At 37.3% G+C, this 22,509-nt stretch overlaps 4 protein-coding genes across 5 annotated transcripts; 3 read left to right on the forward strand and 1 right to left on the reverse strand.

Moving 5' to 3' along the window:
* The first annotated feature begins 304 nt into the window (after positions 1 to 304).
* LOC140763177 (uncharacterized) lies at positions 305 to 1,100 on the forward strand. The gene has a single exon (XM_073101254.1). It carries the CDS (start codon positions 413 to 415, stop codon positions 839 to 841), a length of 429 nt encoding a protein of 142 aa, XP_072957355.1. The 5' UTR covers positions 305 to 412; the 3' UTR covers positions 842 to 1,100.
* A 10,440-nt stretch (positions 1,101 to 11,540) lies between these two features.
* Positions 11,541 to 12,195, forward strand: LOC140763141 (uncharacterized). The gene has a single exon (XM_073101202.1). The coding sequence runs from the start codon at positions 11,601 to 11,603 to the stop codon at positions 12,027 to 12,029; it is 429 nt and encodes a 142-aa protein (XP_072957303.1). The 5' UTR covers positions 11,541 to 11,600; the 3' UTR covers positions 12,030 to 12,195.
* A 4,438-nt stretch (positions 12,196 to 16,633) lies between these two features.
* Positions 16,634 to 17,366, forward strand: LOC140763780 (uncharacterized). The gene has a single exon (XM_073102132.1). The coding sequence runs from the start codon at positions 16,755 to 16,757 to the stop codon at positions 17,181 to 17,183; it is 429 nt and encodes a 142-aa protein (XP_072958233.1). The 5' UTR covers positions 16,634 to 16,754; the 3' UTR covers positions 17,184 to 17,366.
* A 184-nt stretch (positions 17,367 to 17,550) lies between these two features.
* On the reverse strand, positions 17,551 to 21,519 carry LOC140763779 (cytoplasmic tRNA 2-thiolation protein 2). Of its 2 annotated transcripts, XR_012104886.1 has the most exons (9): positions 21,130 to 21,519; positions 19,384 to 19,732; positions 19,195 to 19,281; positions 18,972 to 19,093; positions 18,832 to 18,910; positions 18,349 to 18,746; positions 18,013 to 18,074; positions 17,837 to 17,890; positions 17,551 to 17,757 (listed from the first exon to the last, which is right to left on the reverse strand). XR_012104886.1 is itself a non-coding variant. In XM_073102131.1 (8 exons), exons 1-7 carry the CDS (start codon positions 21,444 to 21,446, stop codon positions 18,026 to 18,028), a joined length of 1,401 nt encoding a protein of 466 aa, XP_072958232.1. In that variant the 5' UTR covers positions 21,447 to 21,519; the 3' UTR covers positions 17,551 to 17,890; positions 18,013 to 18,025. The 2 variants fall into 2 exon arrangements, 1 of the variants encoding a protein (XP_072958232.1); XM_073102131.1 differs by having other exon boundaries at positions 17,551 to 17,890.
* Between the last annotated feature and the right edge of the window lie 990 nt (positions 21,520 to 22,509).

Below are 22,509 nucleotides of genomic sequence, written 5' to 3' on the forward strand. Positions count from 1 at the left end.
GCCATCGAAGTATTGAGTACAGATGTTGAGCACGGCTTTGTTGATATCTCTGACCAAAGCCAGCTAACAGTCTTAACACTAGCACTCGTTTGTAGACTTCTCCATGAACTACCAATTGATGAAATAAACTACAAATTATGAAGCACAAAACTTTGATGTGATGAGGGGAAAATGTGGGGGAAATAAAATTACTCCTTTGTCCTTGGTTTGACTAGTTCAAGCAATCATATGCCCGGTCTCTACGGCAGCACACAAAGTCATATGACTTCTGCACCCTCCATCTATAAATACTCTCCTTCCTCCCAAGTGTTTCACATAGCTTACCACCAACTAACAGTTATCTCACCTGCATTTCTCTTAGTTCTACCACTTCCTCTCTTAATCTGTTTCTATAAGACATCTGAAAGAATTAATGGCATCCCAAACTATTGCAAACTACCGTGAGGGTGCTGAGATCTTCAAAGGAGACGAGCTTTGCAAGAAAAACTCCATCCAAATGCTTGAAGAGGTCGGCCTTCCTAGGGGTTTACTCCCTCTCGAGGATATCGAGGAGTTCGGCTACAACCGAGCGGCTGGGTTCATATGGCTCATCCAAAAGAAGAAGAAGGACCACACGTTTAAAAAGATCAAGCAGGTCGTGTCGTATGCCCCTGAAGTCACGGCATTCATCGAGAAGGGAAAACTGAAGAAGATCACCGGGGTGAAGACCAGGGAGATGATGCTGTGGCTCACCGTCGTGGAAGTTTACATTGAGGACCCTTCTTTGGGGAAGATCACTTTCAAAACAGGTACCGGGCTCTCGGATAGCTTCGTTATCTCTGCTTTCGAGCTGGAAGAGTAGTTAGACGTAGCTGGAGAATTGAATGCTGAGATTAGTGAGAGTGCCTAGGCTACCGTCTTATTGTTTGAATAAATAAACATGTGTTATTCAAGCTAGGGTCTAGTTTTAAGTTTAGAAAGAGAGAAGATACCTATCTACTTTAGGAGCTTACTGGTCCAATAAGCAGTGTAATTGTCTCTTTTATTAGTGTTTTAAATGTGTATATGTAACGATATCTTGCCTTCAAGTTATAATATTTTTAGACTGTTATAAATCTGCACATTCCTCATCTGCTTAGACTTCTAATCCTGGATGGTTTCGGTAAAATTTATCTTATCACCATCAGTAACATGAGCCAAGTGCAAATTCTCATTCAAATACAAATTCAGACCTCATCTACTAATGTCAAAACTGTCCTTTTCGTGTGTTTGACCTAACTGTTAACTACTAATTGATGTACTAATTATAAAATGGCTCTTTTGGGGTGCATACCCCCTCAAAAGCTCCTTATTTGCTTGTATACTGCTCCGAATTTCGTATTTCATGAATACCCTTCAAGATCTATTAATTTTGGATGTATTCCTTTCTAGTTAATTTCTAATGAAAATATATTAAAATTTGTAGTATTTAATAAATGAAATAACAAAGATACTCTTATTTATTTAAGAGCAATGTATGCAAAAAGGAAAATATATTTAATTTTCCCTTCTACTACTAAAGGGATCAAAATTTAACTGTTGATTAACTTGTATAGATATTATATTTCTCATAATCAAGGAGGTCATGTGATCGGCTCCAATCTGAAATAATTATTATAAAACTTTAAACTCTTAAATGATTAAAAGATTAAAAAAAAAACTTGTATAGGTATCTACTTGTTACGTTGATATTAGGCGCGAGGCTATCCACACCCAAGGTAGTCTACCGGCCCTTCTGGCTGTCACAATAAGGAGTGGGGAAGATTGAACTCAGCATGAGAGAAGAGGAGGGAAGAGAGGAGCATACTGAGAAGATTAGGGAGGAGGAAAGAGTAGAGGGATGAAAGGACAAAAAAGAAGTATCATTCTCCAATACGGTTTGGGCATAAACATAATGCTGGTTTAGTATCAAAAATACATTTTTCTTTAAAAAAAAACTTATATATATCTACCTGTTACGAAATTAAGTTCTGTATAATATATCATGTCTGTCTTTAATTTTTATAACTTGGAAAAAAAATTCTTTTTCCAGATAAAGATCAACCGTGTTTGAGTATAAAACTGTTCACTGAGTATTAAAGATAAATCATACGAATATTAAATATGAATAGAAAGTCAATCACTAATAGATTGATTAAATAAGCCGACGAGCACTTGGACTACCCGAGGCATCAGCCCAAATAATACAGAAAAGCTTGAGAGGGAGAGAAGAAGGCTGCCGCTTAAGTCCTAAAAATGTCTAATACTACTAAAATGGGCAGCCCAGTTGGTTGCCCGATTACATTCTCTATAGGAGCGGACAAAACTACAAGAAGAGAAAGAGGCTAACAAGGAAGAACATTTCATGAATTATGCTTGAATGCGTCATAGATTGACTTATGCACCGCTGATTACAGTTACAGACTTTAGATGAATCTCCTTCTATAATGATTCTCTCAAACTAGTAGACAAGTTATTAATAGCTTGATAATATTCTCTTTCGCGACACACATTTTTATGCTTTATCGAAGCTATCAGACAATCTAGTATCTATCTTAAATGTGATCTTTCCTAAGGAGTTGCCTTCAATGTACATTTCCACTACAGCAAGCCATAACATCATCTCCTTTGTCTTCATTCTTGTGATATTCTTCAACTTTCCCTCCTCTACGAAGATCATCATCTCGACATCACTTGCTTTATTTTTTTAAATCTGTGGTCTTTTTTCTTCTTCTTCTTATTCTTCTTCTTTTGAACAAGATATATAAATTCGTTCGCACGATGTAACCAAACTCCTAGATGCCCTGAGAAAGGGAGAATGCCCTTAGGGTGAACAAGGCTTTAGAGTGCGCATTTGGATAGACTTCTTACAAGAAGCATTACCTTGGAAGATATCCGCACCCTCTTGGTAGTTAATTATTAATCTCTTCGTGGTGAGGAAAGAGATATTTAGATAAAAAAGAAGGGCTTAGAAGGAGTTAAAGGTGTCTGAGATTTTGAGGGAGTACAAACACTTTGCTAAAACAAGTTTTTCTTGGCATTTCTATACATCACCACAAATTGTGTAAGTGTCCACAAAAACTTTTTCAAGCATTAACATAAATGTCCTCTAAACCCTAGCCAGTAAAGATTTTTGCCGAAGTTTTCTTATAGAAATGGAGATACATACCTTTACTGACACATGTAAACACCTGCCAAGCTACTTCGCTTGACAGTTTATCTATCGAAAGAAAGGTTTAGCAAGTGCAAATAGTCATCAGTACAAATATATAGTTTAGCTGTTAATTGTAAATGTCGATCAAAACATTCACTGTCTGTTAATTGAATCAGTTTAAGTTGCCTGGCCAGCATTTATAAATGCTTGAAAAAGATTTTTTGCCGATATTTCATATACATCGACATATGAGCATTGATCAATTTATCCGAGCATTTTTATACAAACACCACTATATGCTATGATTTCTCACGACGTTATATAAATATCACTATATTCCCAGCATTTTTTTTCATAAACGTCACTGTACACCTTAAGTTATCGTAATATTTTCTTACAAACACGAGAAGCCCGAGATAGTATCTATCTTTTTACTAACATTTTATTAAACACGTCCATACATGTTAGGAAAAACAATGGGCGTTACGACTTAATTATTTATATAGACGTGTAATTTTAAGAGCCAGTAAAAATTAGTATACACTGTCGTTTTCTCCGTATGCCCTGTAAATAAAGGCAGAAAAAAAAATTGCTTTCCCACACTGAAGTAAGTGGTAAGTCTGGAGGTTGCTGTAAGAGAAGGGAAAGCGGAAAAATGTATTACATGTATACAGAGAGTGGTGGTCAGGATGGTCCCAACGAATAGTATAAGAGATGGAAAGATATAGACTTGGTCCGTTTTGGGCTAAGTTGTCTCTGTCGTACAAAAAGAATTAATCTTTGTATCATGTACGCTTTGAGAGAAAATGAGTAACCCAGAAACATGCACTGTTATAAAATGACTGCTTTCTTTGAGCAAGTCAGTTGGAAGACTAGCACTCATTTGTGGCCCCAAGATCATCTCCTCCTCGTCCTTTGTCCTTAGGTTGGACTAGTTCAAGCAACCATGCCTGGTCGATCCCTAAAATAAAATTTGCACACAAAGTCATGGAATTCTAAGCTGCACCCCCTCCCCATCTATAAATACTCTCCTTCCTCCCAAGTGGTTTCGCACAACACACCACTGAGACTAAATTCACCTATTTTCTCTCTTTTATTTGTTTCTATATCACTCTTCCTACGATTTAAACATTTGAAAGAATGGGATCCCAAATCATTGAGAACTACCGGGAGGGCGCTGAGACCTTCCAAGGAGACGCCATCTGCAAGAAGAAGTCCATCCAGATGCTCGAAGAGCAGGGCCTCCCTAGGGGTCTTCTCCCTCTCGTGGATGTCGAGGAGTTTGGCTACAACCGTGCGGCCGGGTTTATATGGCTCGTCTAGAAGAAGAAGAAGGACCATACGTTCAAGAAGATCAAACAGGTGGTATCATATGCTCCTGAGGTGACTGCTTTTGTCGAGAAGGGAAAGCTAAAGAAGATCACCGGAGTGAAAACTAGGGAGATGATGCTGTGGCTCACAGTGGTAGAGGTGTACATTGAAGATCCATCCTCGGAGAAGATCACTTTCAAAACAGGTAATAGAGTTTAGAGAGAAAGAGATGATTGGGAAATTTTCATTTCATTTCACACAATTAGAGTACAGAGAGGGATCGCTATTTATAAGCTTCAGATTACAACTGTCAACACATCTCAGCCACACATCTGTAACAGACTGCATTTAATGCATACAGTAGAAATAACTGCCTATCTAACTAACTTCAGTTTCAGCGTCTGCGTCTAAATATTCTCTGTTAGAGCAACTACTGGATGCGTCCATTGTTCCAGAATTGGTTGCTTTATCAGCCCCCCTCAAGCTAGATGGGTTTGGAAAAACATGCAGCTTGTTCCTTAGTAGCTGAAACCTAGTTCTTCCAAGGCTTTTAGTGAAGAAATCACCGATCTGATCTGCAGAACAGATGAATTTGACTTGTAAAAGTTGATTTTCAATTTTTTCTTGAACAAAGTGATAATCCAATTCTATATGTTTGGTTCTTGCATGATAAACCGGATTTGAAGCTAGAAATGTAGCTCCAAGGTTATCACACCACAAAGTAGGAGCTTGATTCAATGGAAATTGCAATTCTCGGAGTAAAGATGAGATCCACACCAACTCAGATGCTGTTACTGCTAGGCTACGGTATTCAGCCTCTGTGGAAGACCTAGAAACAGTTGGTTGTTTCTTTGACGACCAAGAAATGAGGTTGGGACCCAGATAAACTGCAAAACCAGTTGTGGATCTTCTGTCATCCGGGCAACCAGCCCAGTCTGCATCACAATAAGCATGCAGTGACAGATTTAAACTGGTTTGAAAAGTTAATCCATGTGAGAGTGTACCTTTGATATATTTCAAGATCCTTTTAACCATTTGCCATTTAACCATTTGCCAATGAGCATCGGTAGGTTCAGACATAAATTGAGATGCTTTATTCACTGCAAAGGTGAGATCTGGTCTGGTTACTGTGGCATATTGTAATGCTCCCACAGTTGACCTGTAGAGGTGAGGATCTGATAATTTGGTGCTAGTGTATCTTGACAACTGTTGACCAGTGACCATTGGAGTATGAATCTGTTTAGCAGTTGCCATGTGTGTTTTCTCCAACAGAGAGTGAAGATATCTTCTCTGTGATAGATGCAGACAGCCATTTTCATCTGTTACTTGGATTCCCAAAAAATAATTAAGGTCACCCAGATTTTTCAAAGAAAAATGCTGTTGAAGAGCTTGAAGTAGAGACTGAATGACTTGAGAAGAGTTTCCTGTTACTAAAATATCATCTACATAGACAAGTATGTAGGTGATTGATTGAGAATTAACCTTGAAGAACAAAGAGTGATCAGCTTGTGATGATTTGAACTCTTGAGACAGTAGAAAACTCTTTGAGTTTAGAAAACCAAGCCCGAGGAGCCTGTTTCAACCCATAAAGGGCTTTCTTGAGTTTACAGACATGGGATGGAAGATTTGGATTAGAGAAGCCTAGAGGTTGCTCCATGAAATTTTTTTCTGAGATATCTCCATGGAGAAAAGCATTGTTGACGTCCAATTGTTGAATTTTCCATTGCTGAGACAAAGCAATTGAGAGAATTATTCTTATTGTCCCTGGTTTGACGACAAGGCTAAATGTTTCCAAGTAATCAACTCCTTCCTGTTGATTATATCCCTTGGCTACAAGTCTAGCCTTACATCTCTCAACAGTGCCATCAGATTTGAGTTTCACCTTAAAAACCCATTTGGCCCCTATTACATGTGCACCAGGTGGACATGGCACCAGATCCCAGGTGGCATTATGAGCTAAAGTAGTAAGCTCATTGGCCATTGCTTGTCTCCATGAAGGATCCTTAATGGCTTGTGTGTAACAAGTCGGTTCAATAGGTTTATCAGATGCAACATAGAGCTGATGATGTGGGAATTCTTTTGGTTTTAAAGATTTTGTTTTTGTTCTGGTAAGCATATGATGAGAAGTAGAAGATGATGCATGGTTTTCTGAAGAATTGTTCAAAGGAGGAGGGGTAGCAGAAGGAGATGCATCAGATTGTGGTGGAGGTTGAGGTTGTGACTGAGCTGTAGGTTCTTGTTGTGTCTGTGGTGGTGGTGTTAGCTGTGAAGTAGTAGGTTGTGCTGAAATTTGAGGATCTGGCTGAGCAGTATGACCCTGTAGAAGACGTAGAGATGTAAGAATTGGAGGTGTGTTTGAAGATGATGCAGAAGCAATTACATCAGGTTCAGAGAAGGGAAATGAATTTTCATCAAAAGTGACATGTCTGGAAATGTAGAGTCTATTTGTTTTCAAGTCCAGACAATAGTACCCCTCGTGAATAACTGAATATCCTAGAAAAACACACCTTTCAGCTCTTGGCTCAAGTTTATGGTCATTATATGGTCTAAGTAAAAGGTAGCATGCACAACCCAAAACATCTAACATGTTATAGTCAGGTTTTCCCTTGAAAAGTTTCTCAAAAGGTGATGTTTCACCAGTTGGCACAGATGGAAGCCTGTTCATCACATAAACCATGCTTTCAAAAATATAATCCCAGAATTGAAGGGGAATAGATCCATGACTCATGTTGGCAAGTCCAAGTTCTACTACATGCCTGTGTTTCCTTTCAACCAAACCGTTCTGCTCAGGTGTATAAGGGCAGGAAACTTGAAAAGAAATTTCAGGAAATTGCCTCATAATTGGTTTAAATTCTGATCCTCCATCACATTGAAACACTTTTATTTGACAATCCAACAAATTCTCAACCTTCTGTTTGAACTGAACAAAAATATTAGGTACATCAGACTTGGATGCACATGTGTACAACTAGCTAAATCTAGAGTATTCATCTATGAACTGAATGTAGTATCTATGCCCTTTCTTGGAAAGCACAGGAGCTGGACCCCACAGATCTGAGTGAACCACCTCAAGAGGTTTTGTAGCAGCAGAAGATGAAGGCTGAAAGAGAAGCTTATGAGCTTTTGCCTTGTGACAGTCTGAACAGAAAGAAACAGTAGAAGAAGACTTGGAGGTAATGAGAGAAGCCTTCTGAAGTTTATGCTGGATAGGAAAAGAGCAGTGACCCAGCCTACAGTGCCACAGATCTGGTGAAGAGTGAGTTGCTTGAAAGACTTGTTGTTTGTGAACTGGTTGAAGTTTGTAAAGACCTCTATGCAAGATGCCATGCAGCAGGATCTGCTGTGTTGCCTTGTCCTTGACAAAACATGAGTCAGATACAAATTCAACAGTAACATTATTATCAGAGGTCAATTGCGAAACACTCAATAAATTCTTTGTCATGTCAGGCACATGTAAGACGTTTTTGAGTTGAAGTGATTGAAAATAGGTTGGCAAAAGAGTAGAACCTTTGTGTGCAATTTGAAGCCCTTTACCGTTGCCAATATGCACAGCCTCTGGACCATAGTAGGGATAAGCATTGCTAAGGGCATTAAGGTCATTTGTCACATGTGTAGAGGCACCGGAGTCTATGTAGTAGGCAGAGGAGGAATCAAGTGTACAAGTTGGTTGTGCCATAAGAGCTTGATGTGAAGGTTGTTGTGAAGAATTGGGGAATGTAGAGTCTGAGTTGGTAGAAGTTGGAGAGGTGTAACGGATGTCAAACCGATGGTAACAATTGAGAGCACTATGCCCCCATTTTGTACAGATTTGACATTGAATGTCTGTGTCAGCAGAAGAATTGGTGTTACGGCCTCTACCTCTCCCCTTTTGGTAGTTGTTCTTGCCTCGACCTTGTCCTCTACCCCTACCATTATTCTGAGATTTGAAACTAGTTGCATAGTAGACAGAGTTGTCAGAGTTGTCAGTGTTACCTGATTCTGACTTAGTTGTGAGGTGAACAATAGAGGTTGTAGAGGATCTTAGATTTGTAAGAAGGCGAGCTTCATGAGCAAGAAGAAGTGTGCTGAACTCAGTCATGGAAGGAGTTGAAGCTCTCATGGATAATGCAGTGACGAAATTCTCGAAATCAGATCCAAGACCCTGAGCGATATACATCACAAGCTCAGAATCTGGTACATCAGTACCAATACTCCTCAATCGATCTGCAAGATTCTGGATCTTGTTGAGAAATTCAGCACAAGTGGATCCACCTTTCTTCATCGTCTGCAATTGAAGCTTTAGATCCAAGATCTTCGCCATAGATTGAGACGAATGGAGATGGTTGAGAGTGTTCCAGACCTCGGCTGATGTCTGACATCTTACAATTTGAGAGAGAATTGAAGGAGAAATGGAGCTGAACAGCCATGCTAGAATCAATTGATCCTGTTGAATCCATAATTCATGCTCAGGATTTAGAGAATTTTTGTCATTTGTACCTGAAACCAACGAATCTGGAGCGGATCTTGATCCATCAAGAAATCCGATAAGGCCATGGCCTCTTAAAACAGGATAGACCTGAGATTTCCAGAGAAGGAAATTCTCATTGTCGAGTGTGGTGTGAATATGATGTGAAAATTGTATAGGAGCAGTCGATCTGACTGAGAGAGCAAGAGGAGTCAATGAATTCGCCATTGACGATGAGCGCGAGCTCTTTTCAGGGCTCTGATACCATAATAGAGTTTAGAGAGAAAGAGATGATTGGGAAATTTTCATTTCATTTCACACAATTAGAGTACAGAGAGGGATCGCTATTTATAAGCTTCAGATTACAACTGTCAACACATCTCAGCCACACATCTGTAACAGACTGCATTTAATGCATACAGTAGAAATAACTGCCTATCTAACTAACTTCAGTTTCAGCGTCTGCGTCTGAATGTTCTCTGTTAGAGCAGCTACTGGATGCGTCCATTGTTCCAGAATTGGTTGCTTTATCAACAGGCACTGGGCTCTCGGATAGCTTCGCCGTCTCCGCTTTCCATCTTGAAGAGTAGTTGGATGGCACTGATAGTGCTTTGGATATATTCCTTTTGTTCTTCTTTAAATAGATAAATTAATGTACCTTCAAGAGTCTAGTCTTTTAAGTTTAGAAAGAGATCATAAGGACGTTTTTTTTGTTTTCCTACGTTACTGTCTGAATAAGAAGTACAAAGGGTAGTGATTTAGAGAATATATGTGTAACTTTATTTCTCGCCTTCAAGTTATAATTTTATTATACATATACATCGGTTTGGACTTCTATCCCTCTATGATAATGGTAAAATTTATATTACTAGCAATATTAACATGCGACAAGTCCAAAATCTCAATCAAGCTCCAGTAAGCCACTTTCGAACTACTAATCTCAAAACTATATCCATTTATTATTGAGTACCATTGGCCTAACTACTAATGGTATAATAATTTACATATGTTGAGAAAAGTCCACTAGAATAGCAATTGGATAATAACACTACTAAACCATGAAATTGCACAACTAAGATGCTATAGTAGAGAAAAGCCAATCTTGCAATACACAATAAATAAGAGCACAAACTCAAAAGCAAATCACAAAGAAAAGAGAAGGGGAGACCAGATTTATATAGTTTGACGATGTTCCTATAATTAGGGTATGAGCAATACAAAACTTCTAATCCACTAATGAGAATATATATAAGTTTACAAGCTCCAATCTCATCCTAATAGACAAGAGCTGTGCTCTCTCAAAACTGTCAGGTGAATCACCTTACAACTTAAGCTTATTATAAGGAACCATGTCGACATTAGAATTTAGCGAACACTATTTGGAGACACTGCATGTTTGTTTGAACACTGTAAAATTTTCATACAGTTGAAAATATATTTAAAATATTATTTTTATTTAAAAGTGTTTAGATTATTTGTATGAATATACACACAACGGTATAATAATCTATGGAGAACTTTAAGAGAAAGAAAATCTTTTGGAGGTCGTTATAACCATTTTAAAAATGGTTCAAACCAAAAGCTCTAGAACTTTGATGTACATTTATTAGAAGAACTTCTATTGGGAAGAACTTTTATTAGAACTTCAATTGGGAATCTAGGAAAAAAAAACTTTTTGGGACTCATGACAAAAGAGGGCAAGCTTTGGCCTTAAGGTATAGCGAGCACACTTACTTTTAGGGCTGTCATAGGTTCAAGTCGGCTGAAGCTCTAGTTCAACTCGGCTTAGTTAGAAATGAGTCAAACCTAAGTCGTCGAAATCAGCTCAAAATTAATATCGAGCCGAGCCTGAGCTAAAGCCGGTTTGCACCATGCCAATGCCAATTGGACAAGTAGATCTTTTTAGTACAAAAGGTTTTCCATCCACACCTTCTAGATCAACTGGTTGTCTCCGTTCAAACTATTCATCCTCCCTTTATTGAACTCCATGATTCACACACCGTCTCCTACTTTATCTAAAATACTAAAAACAAGATGAACTGGTATTTCTGAATAGACTAGTACTCCTCAAAAGGAGACCTATTCCAACCGCTTCTGTTATAACTTCCCTTAATATCAAAACCTTAAACCAATATTTTTTAATTTCTTTAAAACCCACTTCACCCTATAAAAGAAAGAAATATATATATTCGGATGCTAGAAAATGAGAGAATGAAATTGTTCTTTTTGGGAGTTGACCCACTTTCTTTGAATAAATGAAGTTAATTAGAAAGTGAAACACGCGTTATTCGTGAGCAACGAACTCGATACTAGAATTCAAAAGTGAAACAAGTACATGCTCACGATAAACGTGCTTGCTTTCGTCAAACATTTCGGCTGCGCTAATTATTAAGCACTTAAATGCATACAAAAAAGTCCTACTTCAACTGTTATTTGCTCTAACAAAATTCTTCTACCTGGCTGCTTTTGGAAGACCAAGTTCTTAAGGCGTTCGTTATCTTCGAGTTGTGAAAGGACGGCCAACTTTGGCCTAACCAATCGGATTAATTAATCCGCATAAGTCAAAATCCCCAACTATATTGACAATTAATTCAACCATCCTCTCCCCTATATATATACCTCCTCCACCCTCACCTCTGTGTCACAACCTTTAACCTTCTTAACTCGTAATATCCCAAAAAGAGATTAAGATCAATGGCATCCCAAACTATTGCAAGCTACCGTGAGGGTGCCGAGATCTTCCAAGGAGACGCAATCTGCAAGAAGAACTCCATAGAAACGCTGGAAGAGCTCGGCCTTCCCAAGGGTCTTCTTCCTCTTGAGGATATCGAGGAGTTCGGCTATAATCGTGCTGCTGGGTTCATATGGCTTATTCAAAAGAAGAAGAAGGATCACACGTTCAAGAAGATCAAGCAGGTCGTGTCATATGCCACCGAAGTGACTGGTTTCGTGGAGAAGGGAAAGCTGAAGAAGATCACCGGAGTGAAGACTAGGGAGATGATGCTATGGCTCACGGTGGTGGAAGTTGACATCCAAGATCCCTCCTCAGGGAAGATTACATTTAAGACGGGCACTGGGCTCTCTGATAGCTTCGATGTGTCTGCTTTTGAGCTCGAAGCTTAAGAATTGAGTAGAATTAAAGCTACGGAATCTTGATCAGATCTAGGCTATGGATTAAGGACTTATTTTTTAGTAACTCATCATCTGTTTCTATTCTGCCATCCAGTTGTAGTGTCAAGTTAATGAAAATAATCTTTGATAATCGTATACCAAGTAACGATATCTACCAGACTTCTCTTGCCTTCTCTTGTCATTATCATTCATTTATGCCAATATAGTTTAGTAGCGTGTACATTTTAACTTCTCAATGCCCATGCGTTTAATGTGAGCTACCTTTTCTTGTTGTGTTAAATCTATATCAATGTTGCATTTTATAACTCTAAACCAGCTGTGCCTGAGTAAGCCGACTTAGATCTCAGACTGAGTCCGAAATTAACTTTGAGTCTAAATTTTAGTTTAGGAGCTTATTTTGAGGCATTTAGATCAAAGATCACATAATTATAAATTTATTCTATAATCAATAATAATGTTTTGAGCCTTGCTCGAAATTAATTTCGAACTGGCCTAATTAATTTTGATACAACTAATCTGGCCTAACAAGTATTCTGGTTGCAAAATTAAATGTACACCTAACCCATTAATTACCTAGCATGGGTAAATTTTGTATCGACGTCAACATGACGTGTTAGTTTCATTAATCTGGTTATGTTTAGTCTTGATATCAACTATTAAATATATGATATAATTCGATACCAAATAAATAGGACGATTACACTATTAATTTGTTACCAAATAATTAGAGCAGTTAAAATAATCGAGCTGCTCGAATTCAACTTGGGCTCCACTCGAAATTAAATTATCCGAGCCTAGATGAAAAAAAAAATTCAAAATTAAATTTTAAACAAAATTTGATTATCAGTTCTATAGGGCAAGAATAATATATATCTAGTATTGATTTATACTATAAATGATTTAATGGTTTGTATCCACTACTAACTTAGATCTAACATTTTCTTTAATCAAATCATATTTAATTTAAACATGCATTAGGCTTGAAAAGGACTTGTTTAAAGGTTGAATTGGACTAGGCTCCCATCATAAATTTGGTTAGCTTAAATGGAGGCTCAAATTAATTTCGAACCGGCTCTCCTTAATCTTGGCTCGTTCATACTTCTACTAACAATTTAAATATTTGGATCAACTACTTATCTAACATTAAATTTAAAAAATATATTTATATTTGTGTATCTCTTAGATTTTTTCTATTTATATGTATATATTTCTAAATTTCACATTTTCACTGGAAATTCATGATTTATCTTTTACATAGATATGCTTCATGCAATTTTTCGACAATCATAATGAAAATCTGAACCATTTGAGATTCAATAAGTTAAAATAATCCATTGCTATGATGAAAATATGCCAAAAATAGAAAATGCATACTTTTTTTTATCATCAAAGGGATCAAATTTTGATCTTTGATTAGTTTTATGAAGCATAAATATGAACTTTAGAAGGATATCTAATCAAATAAGAGCTTAGAAATGTACTACATGCAAAAGAAAAACTTTTTACTTCCCATGCTCAACATGAAAAAAAAAAAACTTATTTAGGCCTTTGTATGCATATTTCCTAATTAATTTAATTACTGCATAACACATAGATATTAGAAAAAAAAACAATTTACATTCTGACCAAAATTTAGATGGTTTTCTTAAGTTTTATTTGAATCATTTAATGTGACGAACCAGCTTGATTCAATCCAAAACAGTTCTGAACTAGATTAAGGGCATGACTTTCAAAGGAAACTGCAGATAATCTAATCGTTGAATATTCCTGAATTTTGGATATGTTGTCGCGAAAAGAACTTTTTAACGGATCCAAGATCGCAGAATTTGAATGGTTAGATCTTGAGATATCGGTTGAATAGTGGCCAAAGGTCAAATAAATTCTAGCTTGATAGCCCTTCAATGGCTAGATAGATATTAGGTTATTGTAGAATGCGGGATTAGGACTTAGAGGAAGCTGACCAAAAACTTAGACGGTGGAAGGAATGAGGTAGGAGAAAGCGCTAATGGCTAGAGATAGTTGAGAAGAAGAAAAGGGCACAATGCTTAATTCAATTATCAGATTCCCCTCCAATTAGGATTTCCTCCACATATTTACAGAGACTCATTTAGGGACTCAAATAACTAAGTTAAAACCCTAACAGTTTTTTTATCTTCTCGGATTAATCCTTTGCCGCACATAGATTCTAAATCTGGAGAAGTTGAGAATACCAAAGTTGTAGATCTGGAGGTTGGTAATCTTATTCAACTAGTTTGATATTATTCGGATGTTTGTAAAATATTCTGAGAATATTTTTCCGAAACTGCATAGAATTAAATTTAACTAATTAAATAAAATCCTAACATACTAAAACTCTAACTAAAACCAAATAGCAAATAAGATAACTAGACTCAATTCATTGAGTTCACTGTCTGTCTCATTTATAGTTATGACCTATATGCAACTAATTGATAGACATTAAGAACAAATCGGATAATATAATCCTTGGGTCTCAATTTCTTTCAGTAATTTGGACATTGGAATTCCCCAGAAAAGAGAACTTCAAAAAATATATCCAAGATCATTGGGACGAAGACTAGCGAGAGGATGGTGTGGCTCACTGTAGTCGTAAGTGTATATCCAAGATCGTTCCATGGTAAAGATCAAATTCAAGATGTGTCTGCTTTTGATCTCAGAGCCTAAGAACTAGCTAAAGGTAAAGGACTTATCTTTAGTAGTTTATCCAGCTATTTGTAAACTCATCAAGCTTTTAATTGCTTCTATTTTGTAATCTGTGTCTGTTATCAAATTAATGAAATAATCTTTGATAAAATATTATCCATTTTCCTTTCTGCGGGTAGTCTATTAGCAGTGCAAAATCAGCATTTGCATCCATATTTTTATAGTTTGCAAAGACATACCATTTTTTCTCTTTCTCTCATGCCCTTTTCAAAGAAAATTTTGGATACGAGTTTATTAATTCTTCTTGTGACCCACACTGTGATTTGGAACAAGTATAAATAATACAGCGTAACCACGTTCAAAACTGAATTAATAAATCTAATTCTGCCTTCCAAAGACAGTAATTTTTTCTTTTTCTCAATTTTTTCAATGACTAGATACCAATTAAGCATTCTCAATTTACCATCATGTAATGGGAGCCCAAGGTACTTTACAATTAGGCATTTTACCCGGTTATCCTCCTTTTCAGTAATCTTTTCCAGATAAACCAAAGAACTAATTGATCATGTGATAGGAAAAAAGATTGTATGGATAATTAAACAGAACGAGCATTCAGAAGATTTTATATGATCAAGAGAGTTAATATGCCATAAAAATTAAATAAATCTATATAAAAATGAGTCTTAAACGTTTGGGAAATTTGTATATAACATCCTGCCTTTTAGTTAAATTTGTATTTACACTCTACATTTTCACTATTTAAAAATCGAGTCCTATGATTTAGGGAATATATGTACAAAACACCCTGAGTTAGATTTAAATTGACACCGTGAGAATATTTTGTTAATTAAAAATATTTTATTTCTAAAATACCTTAAATACCTAAAATGCTCTTTTGTTGACCGTTGACCCCAAGGTTGACCTGCGGGAGGAGAACGTGGCCACAACCCTCGCCCCTCGTTGACGTCCTCGAGCCTCGCCGGCTCCCTAAGGTTGACCGCAATCTCGGCGGAGTCCTCAATCTCGGCGGTATAGCCGAGGAGACCTTGCTAGATAGGGCCTCCGACGTCCTCGGCCGTCACCTCTTGCCTCGTTTGAGTCCTCGAGGTTGACCCCCGTCCCGGTGGAGGGTTGCTCTTGGCCATCACGTCGTAGACGCGAGATCTTGACAAGAGAAGTTGGGATGATGAGAAGGGAGGAGGGAATGAGGAGGTAGGAGGTAGGAGGAGGGATCGAGGAGTGTTAGATGGGGATGAGGAGGGAGGAGGGTTGGGTTTAGTTGGTTAGTGGGTTGGGTTAGGTGTTAGTTGGTTAGTTAGTTAATGGGTTGGGTTGGATTTAGTTAGTTAAGTTGGATTGGGTTAAGGGTATTTTTATAATCTTCTTAGTATAGTTAACTTAACCCAAATGTTGAATTAAATTTAACTAACAGATTTAACGACAGGGTGTTTTCTGTACATATCACCCAAATCATAAGACTCGATTTATAAATAGTGAAAATATAGGGTGCAAATATAAATTTAACTAAAAGGCAGGATGTTATATACAAATTTTTCTAAATATATATTATTCTTTTTATGAAACACTCAAGGCTATCCAACTTCCACAGTCCCACCTCTTCTCTAGTTCGTGAGTACGTTAAATTTGAAGTCTTCTACTCGCTGCCTTCGCAAGACCAACAAGTAAAGCGAGCCATCTTACTTTTACTCAGTCGAATGTCCATTAACTTCGACGTACAACAAAATATACACCTTCAAGTTGTCATGGATGACCAAGATTGGTCCTACCCAACGAAATTAATTAGCCCACAAAAAATTCCAAGTCAAAATTCTCTAACCCGTTTATAATATTACTTCGACCACCTCATGGCTTTTCCCCTGTATAAATACACCTCCTCGCCCTTACTTCTCATCACAACCTTCAAGCTTGTTTGTTTTAATATATCAACTCTCATCTCCACTCCTCCCAACCCTTCTTTTTTTTGTTAAAAGAAACATCTTAATTCTTCCTACTCTCCTCCCAACCCCCAAACAAAACAAAAAAGAAACGTTTAGAATGGCATCGCAAACTATTGCAAACCATCGTGAGGGAGCTGAGATCTTCCACGGAGACGACATTTGCAAGAAGAAGACCATCCAAATGCTCGAAGAGCTCGGCCTTCCTAAGGGTCTTCTCCCTCTCGAAAATATTGAGGAGTTCGGCTATAATCGGGCGGCTGGGTTCATATGGCTTGTTCAAAGGAAGAAGAAGGACCATACGTTTAAGAAGATCAAGCAGGTGGTGTCGTATGGCCCCGAAGTGACTGCCTTCGTCGAGAAAGGGAAGTTGAAGAAGATCACCGGGGTCAAGACTAGGGAGATGATGCTATGGCTCACGGTGGTGGAAGTATACATTGAAGACCCCTCCTTGAGAAAGATCACTTTCAAAACTGGCACTGGACTCTCGGATAGCTTCGCCTGCTCTGCTTTCGAGGTTGGGGAGTAAGAATGAGCACCATGGCAGCTGAGGATTACGGCTCTAGAAGGCTTTATCTATACCTGTAATGCTGCCAAGTTTCTTGTTTCCTTCTTTCTTCACTTGCTTCTGTTGTAATGTTCTTCTCTGGGGTTACCTGTTGTTTTTTCTTTTTTGGCTTTCAACGAATCAATCCATGAGTTAGTTCAATAATTATGCACAGCAAACTACACCGTTCCAAATTGCAGATGTACTTGTTGGTAGGGCTTTCCTCTAATAGAGCACCCAATTGCAACCAACACGTCTTAAGAGATGCATGCATGTCATACCAAATAGGATACACATCATTTAACTTCACGGTACAAATTTCTTGCTCACAAGAATCAAAGCTGGCCACTTTAAAATAAGCAACACTATTTATATTCTGTATGTATACAAATAATCAGACGTGCTTGTCACATAAGATAACATAAGATTTAACATTTTTGAGGCATCCAGTGATGCACTAGTTTGTTTCAAATGAGATGATTCCAAGATGCAATAACGCTGAGGAAAGACTTTAGGTAGGAAGGGCCATCCATAAATGCGAGCAATCAGATTCACCCTGTAAATATGAGAACAGCTGACATGCAATTTATCACTCAAAATTAAACATCCATGTCGCAGTAGGAAACCCAGCTTACTTGATACATTGTCCAACTAATGCTGCAACAATCTCTTTAGGCTTTGCCAAGAGACTGAAAAGAGAAAAAGGAATAAGTCAGCAAGTAACTATGCAAATCGTAGGGAGTTACCCGTGTATAGTGACCAGAAAAGTTTCATAAGTTTTGAAAGAAAAAGGGCCTCTGAACCAACTTACCATGCAAATGAGTTCAGATTTCATCATCATTGTTGTCGAGCAGGTAATCTTTTATTTCCTCTCTAAAAACGAAAAGCATAAACAGATCAATGATTGGCAGCAGGTCAAACATATTTCATAAGAGTAATACATAACACTTCTATTAAAAAAAAGAAGTGTCCAAACACTTCCCAGTCACAAGCAGGTCAAATCAAACACGGCCAAGTTCCACATAGTCAGCCATATTATTCTCTCTATAACTGGTGAATGATTAGCCATTTCGAGTTGTCTTATGTCTTGAGTCCATGCAGAATGAGGTTAAAAATAAAAAAGAAGAACATTAGTTCAAGGATCCACCTTAACCGACTATGGTTGCTAGACATGCTGTCCTTTACTCTCTCTGTCATTAACTGTGGAAGTAATGAGAAGAAATGTTCATAAGGTTTCACCCCATTCGGCAGAATCTGGAAACAACAGCTTTGACAACAATGGGCAACAAAAATGTCAGCTCTTGTTTGTGTGTTTCCCTGAGTACGTTTCAAATTCTGAAGTTCTAATACATTGAGTGGACTTCCACATACTGGGCAGAAAACCTCGGAGAAAGCATATTCATCATCATATACATTCTGAAACTTTGGCCGTAATCGTGATGGTAGGAAATCATGATAACCATTTCCAGAGAACTTATTGAAACAAAAAGGCTTCAGCTTTTCTGCTGTTCTGACTATAGTGCGCTCTCTAGAAGGATTCTCTTCCTGTTCAAAAGAATAAATAAATAACAATATCTTCTCAATAAAACTATTCCTGAAATCACAAAGAGCGGATCAGCATTTATCTTACCCGCAAACGGGAAACAAAAGATGAAATTAAGCCATTGATTCCAGAACAAGGCCGATCAAGCAGCTGCTGAGTCTTCAAACTAAGAGAACAGTCAGAATGAGGGGTCAAATGTTAAACAGTTAAATATAAGGGCATCTTACCTGTCAAGGTTACAGAGCAGGTTGAGCTCTTTTGCAAGACAGTCACGAAGAGGAAGCAACACTGGGACTTTCCACCTTGTATCAACATATTGCACATCAGCAGATAAAGAATAACCTTGACCCTGAAAACATTCACTTTCCGTTATTGATTTTACATAAAATATGAGAAACTGAATGTAAGATTTTCATTATGCAGCATGAAACTAATGTATCATTTACGAACCTTCACAGTTGCAGATATTACATGGCATGCTATTGTCGAAGTACATGATCCTAATAATAGTTTGTTATATCCATTTTCTGACGCAATCTGGAGGACATTGATGGTTTCTCAAAATGAAGACAACAAATAGAAAAAGAAAAAGAAAAAAAAATTCATTGTGGATAGAAAGGAACTGAGAGATAAAAGGACCTTTTGTAAAGAGAGCATGCGCAAATGGTGCAGAAAATCTTCCCTCCCAGTTGGATCATTAATCATGTCTACCAACTGGTTCATTCTGCCCCTACCAGCCTCTGAATCCATAGAATAGATATCCTCAATGGGTCTAATATGAATCTCCTTATGTGCAGGCAACACACTTGATGCAATTGATCTAATATCTTCAACTGCCATGTCAACTTTGTGTGATGGTTTGAGAGACAAAACACTCTCATCAATAAAAGCAACCCCAACACCAAAAACTGGTAAAGCTTGCGAATTACTAGCATCCCAGCTCTTCAGTGCTTTGGACTGCATCTCATGAATAAATTGTAGGGCTACTCTGAAACAGAAATTTAGTAAGGAATGGGAAGAATTTTGAGGAAACCACAAATAAATTAATTTATATTCAAAAATCTGAAAGCAAAATAAGAAAAGGGAATGTTTGGACAGTTCCACACTTAAGATGCAAGTCATTTATTCAATACCTCTTGAGAGATTAGATAGGTGGACATAGCACATTCTTAATATTCATTGCAAGAATTAAAACCTTGTTTGGTTTGAGGCTAAGCTTTAACACATTCTTAGTCTTGATATTTTAAAGAGTAAACTTAATTAAATATGAAAAAGATAAAAATATGTTTAGTTACTAAACCAGTTTAGGAGTCCTTGAATTAGTTCAAAGGGATCTCTAAACTCAAAGCAAACAAGGCTTATTAAAAAACGGATCCTAACAGAAATCTTTAAAACAAATAGCACCAATAGCACAACACAAGAAAATGGTCTTACGAAGGAAACAACAACTAATCAACCATTAAATAACAATTAGTCAGCAAATAACTGTAAAAATGAATGTCATTCTCTGTGGACAGGATAAACTATATGATCATCTAACTTAATAAGGTGATTATAAGCCTCTATTTCATCTACCACTGCCAATAGGAGAGGGAATCACTAAGCAAGACCATTGGGGAACTGGATTTTCAGAGAGTTGCAAAAAAATAAAAAGAAATAAGTTAAGAAATTGGCCAAAATATGTCTGAGTGTCTTCTTCTATGTTTTCTTCAGAACTCTGAAATAAAGGTATGAAGATGGAAATGGCATGCATATCATGTCAATATCCTAAGTTTTTAAAACAAAATAAGGGATGTAGAAACAACACCAATGACAATTCTTCAATAGAAAAACAAAAGAAAAGGCCATAGATTTCTTGCTTTCTTGCCAATATTTTGCTTGGATGGCAAGTTCTCTGATTCAATCTATGTGCTAAAGTTTAAAATTATCTTTTAATATTAACTCGTACGTACATAAAGTTTTTTAAGGATAACTTATGCACACCTCTTAAAAGTAAATTACATGCATCTAAAATTTTATTCATATTTTATTGTTTGGTTATAAAACGAAAAAATTATTTTGAATAAGTTTCTGCAAAAATTTTAAGTTTGGTTACTAACCCTGAGTAATTATGTTAATTGTAATAAAAAAATTATTTAAAAAATATGCATAATTTTATCACGTCTCTCTACCTGTGATAAGATTTTATACATAAATCAAATTTGACCAAAATATACGTAAATGAGTGTTTGGTTACAATCATATCTAAGGGAGTCTAATTCAGAAAATAGTACCCCAAATCAAACGCCACCTAAAGTAATAGCAACGATAATAGTAAGTAGGTTTCCGGATAACGGGTAGAAATCGCAGGAATATACACGAATTACGAGGAAATAAAGGGTTAACCTGGAGGCAGGGCCGCCGGAGAAGGCGACTAGGACGCTATCGGTGGGGGCAATCATGGCGTTGGAGGTGACGGCGAGCTTAAACTTACCGAAGAGGTAAGAGCGGAAGCAGGAGGCGCAAAGTCCATTGCAATCCTTTCTCCCGTCTCCCTCTCCGCACTTGGAACAAAGCGGCATGTTCATGGAGGAGGAGGAGGAAGAGGAATTCGAGAGGGAGAGGCGGTCGAATCTCTCTTGGGTCTTCTCCTCGTCGCCGTTTTCCTCCAATTTGGGCCTCGAGCCGCAGTGGGAATCGCATGCTCCTCCACACGACGCCATTGGGCTCTCTCGCTTCTCAGCTCCGCCAAATGGAGGGAGGAGAAGAGAGAGGAGGGAGGACTCAGGATCTAGGGTTTTAGTCCAGGGCCGTTATGAAACCGCCCTTATGAAACCGGATCCTTGTTCGCCATCCGAAATTTGCGGATTGGACTTTTGTTTAGCAAATCCGTTATGAAACCGGATCTGTAATCATAGGAAAGTCTTACCCGAACTTATATTTAGGTCTAGGGAACCAGTTCGGTAGTAACGAGTTAAATATATATGATTATATCACTTATCACATATTCCAGATTAAAATGGAATAGGATTTTTAAGTTAAGAGAAGAGACGCCTGACGAGTTGATAGATTCCCTGAGGTTATCATACATTTTGAATCGATAAGTCCTTCACTTATCCGATCTCGCAAAATAGGAAAGATATATAAATCATTTCAATGTAAAAAATAAAAGGGCAACAGAGAAAAAACCACAAGCCAAAAATTAGTGCACCTATTTAGACCTCTCGTATATATCAACTTATATTCGAGGAATACCACTTGTATAATTCAGTACAAATATTTAGAAAAAAATATCAAAGAAGATAAGACATAATTAAGAGGATCCACTTTGTCGTAGAGTCTCGACTGTGAAAGTCTATATAGACATCGAATGTCAATTAGAAACCTAAGTAGGAATTTTTCATCTATTTCTTCTCTTTTCTCTCTTATATATCTTCTCTCTTTTTCTCTCCATTCATTTAATTTTTGTCGTACTCCATTTAATCTGTATTAATATTTTTATATAGGTGTCTAATACATTTGTCGTTTTCTTAGGTAAATTAGAATATACTCCTAATCTCATTTCGAGATTTTTTTTTTATAAACCTCATAATTTAAGTAAAAACAAGTTTCACTATCTCCTACTTCATCTAGGAGATGAAAGATAAGATGAACTAATATTCCTAGTTAGACTAGGACTCCTTATGAAGAGACTTAATCCAACAATCTCTCATTCTGACCTATGAAGAGGACTCTCTTTTGCCTAGCAATTTCTCTATCAATCAGTCAGCATTCAGTTAGTGCTGT

Source organism: Typha angustifolia, chromosome 7 (assembly GCF_048772165.1).
Source record: "Typha angustifolia cultivar Huaian chromosome 7, ASM4877216v1, whole genome shotgun sequence".
Classification (NCBI taxonomy): domain Eukaryota; kingdom Viridiplantae; phylum Streptophyta; class Magnoliopsida; order Poales; family Typhaceae; genus Typha; species Typha angustifolia.

What these genes read in the sequence shown, in the direction of transcription:
- LOC140763177 (XM_073101254.1), top strand. Translation starts at nt 413, where the DNA reads ATGGCATCCCAAACTATTGCAAACTACCGTGAGGGTGCTGAGATCTTC.
- LOC140763141 (XM_073101202.1), top strand. Translation starts at nt 11,601, where the DNA reads ATGGCATCCCAAACTATTGCAAGCTACCGTGAGGGTGCCGAGATCTTC.
- LOC140763780 (XM_073102132.1), top strand. Translation starts at nt 16,755, where the DNA reads ATGGCATCGCAAACTATTGCAAACCATCGTGAGGGAGCTGAGATCTTC.
- LOC140763779 (XM_073102131.1), bottom strand. Translation starts at nt 21,446, where the DNA reads ATGGCGTCGTGTGGAGGAGCATGCGATTCCCACTGCGGCTCGAGGCCC. An exon ending in TAATATCTGCAACTGTGAAG is followed by an intron (nt 19,094 to 19,194) that starts GTTCGTAAATGA and finishes GAATGTTTTCAG; the next exon opens with GGTCAAGGTTATTCTTTATC. An exon ending in CTTTTGTTTCCCGTTTGCGG is followed by an intron (nt 18,747 to 18,831) that starts GTAAGATAAATG and finishes TCTTTTGAACAG; the next exon opens with GAAGAGAATCCTTCTAGAGA.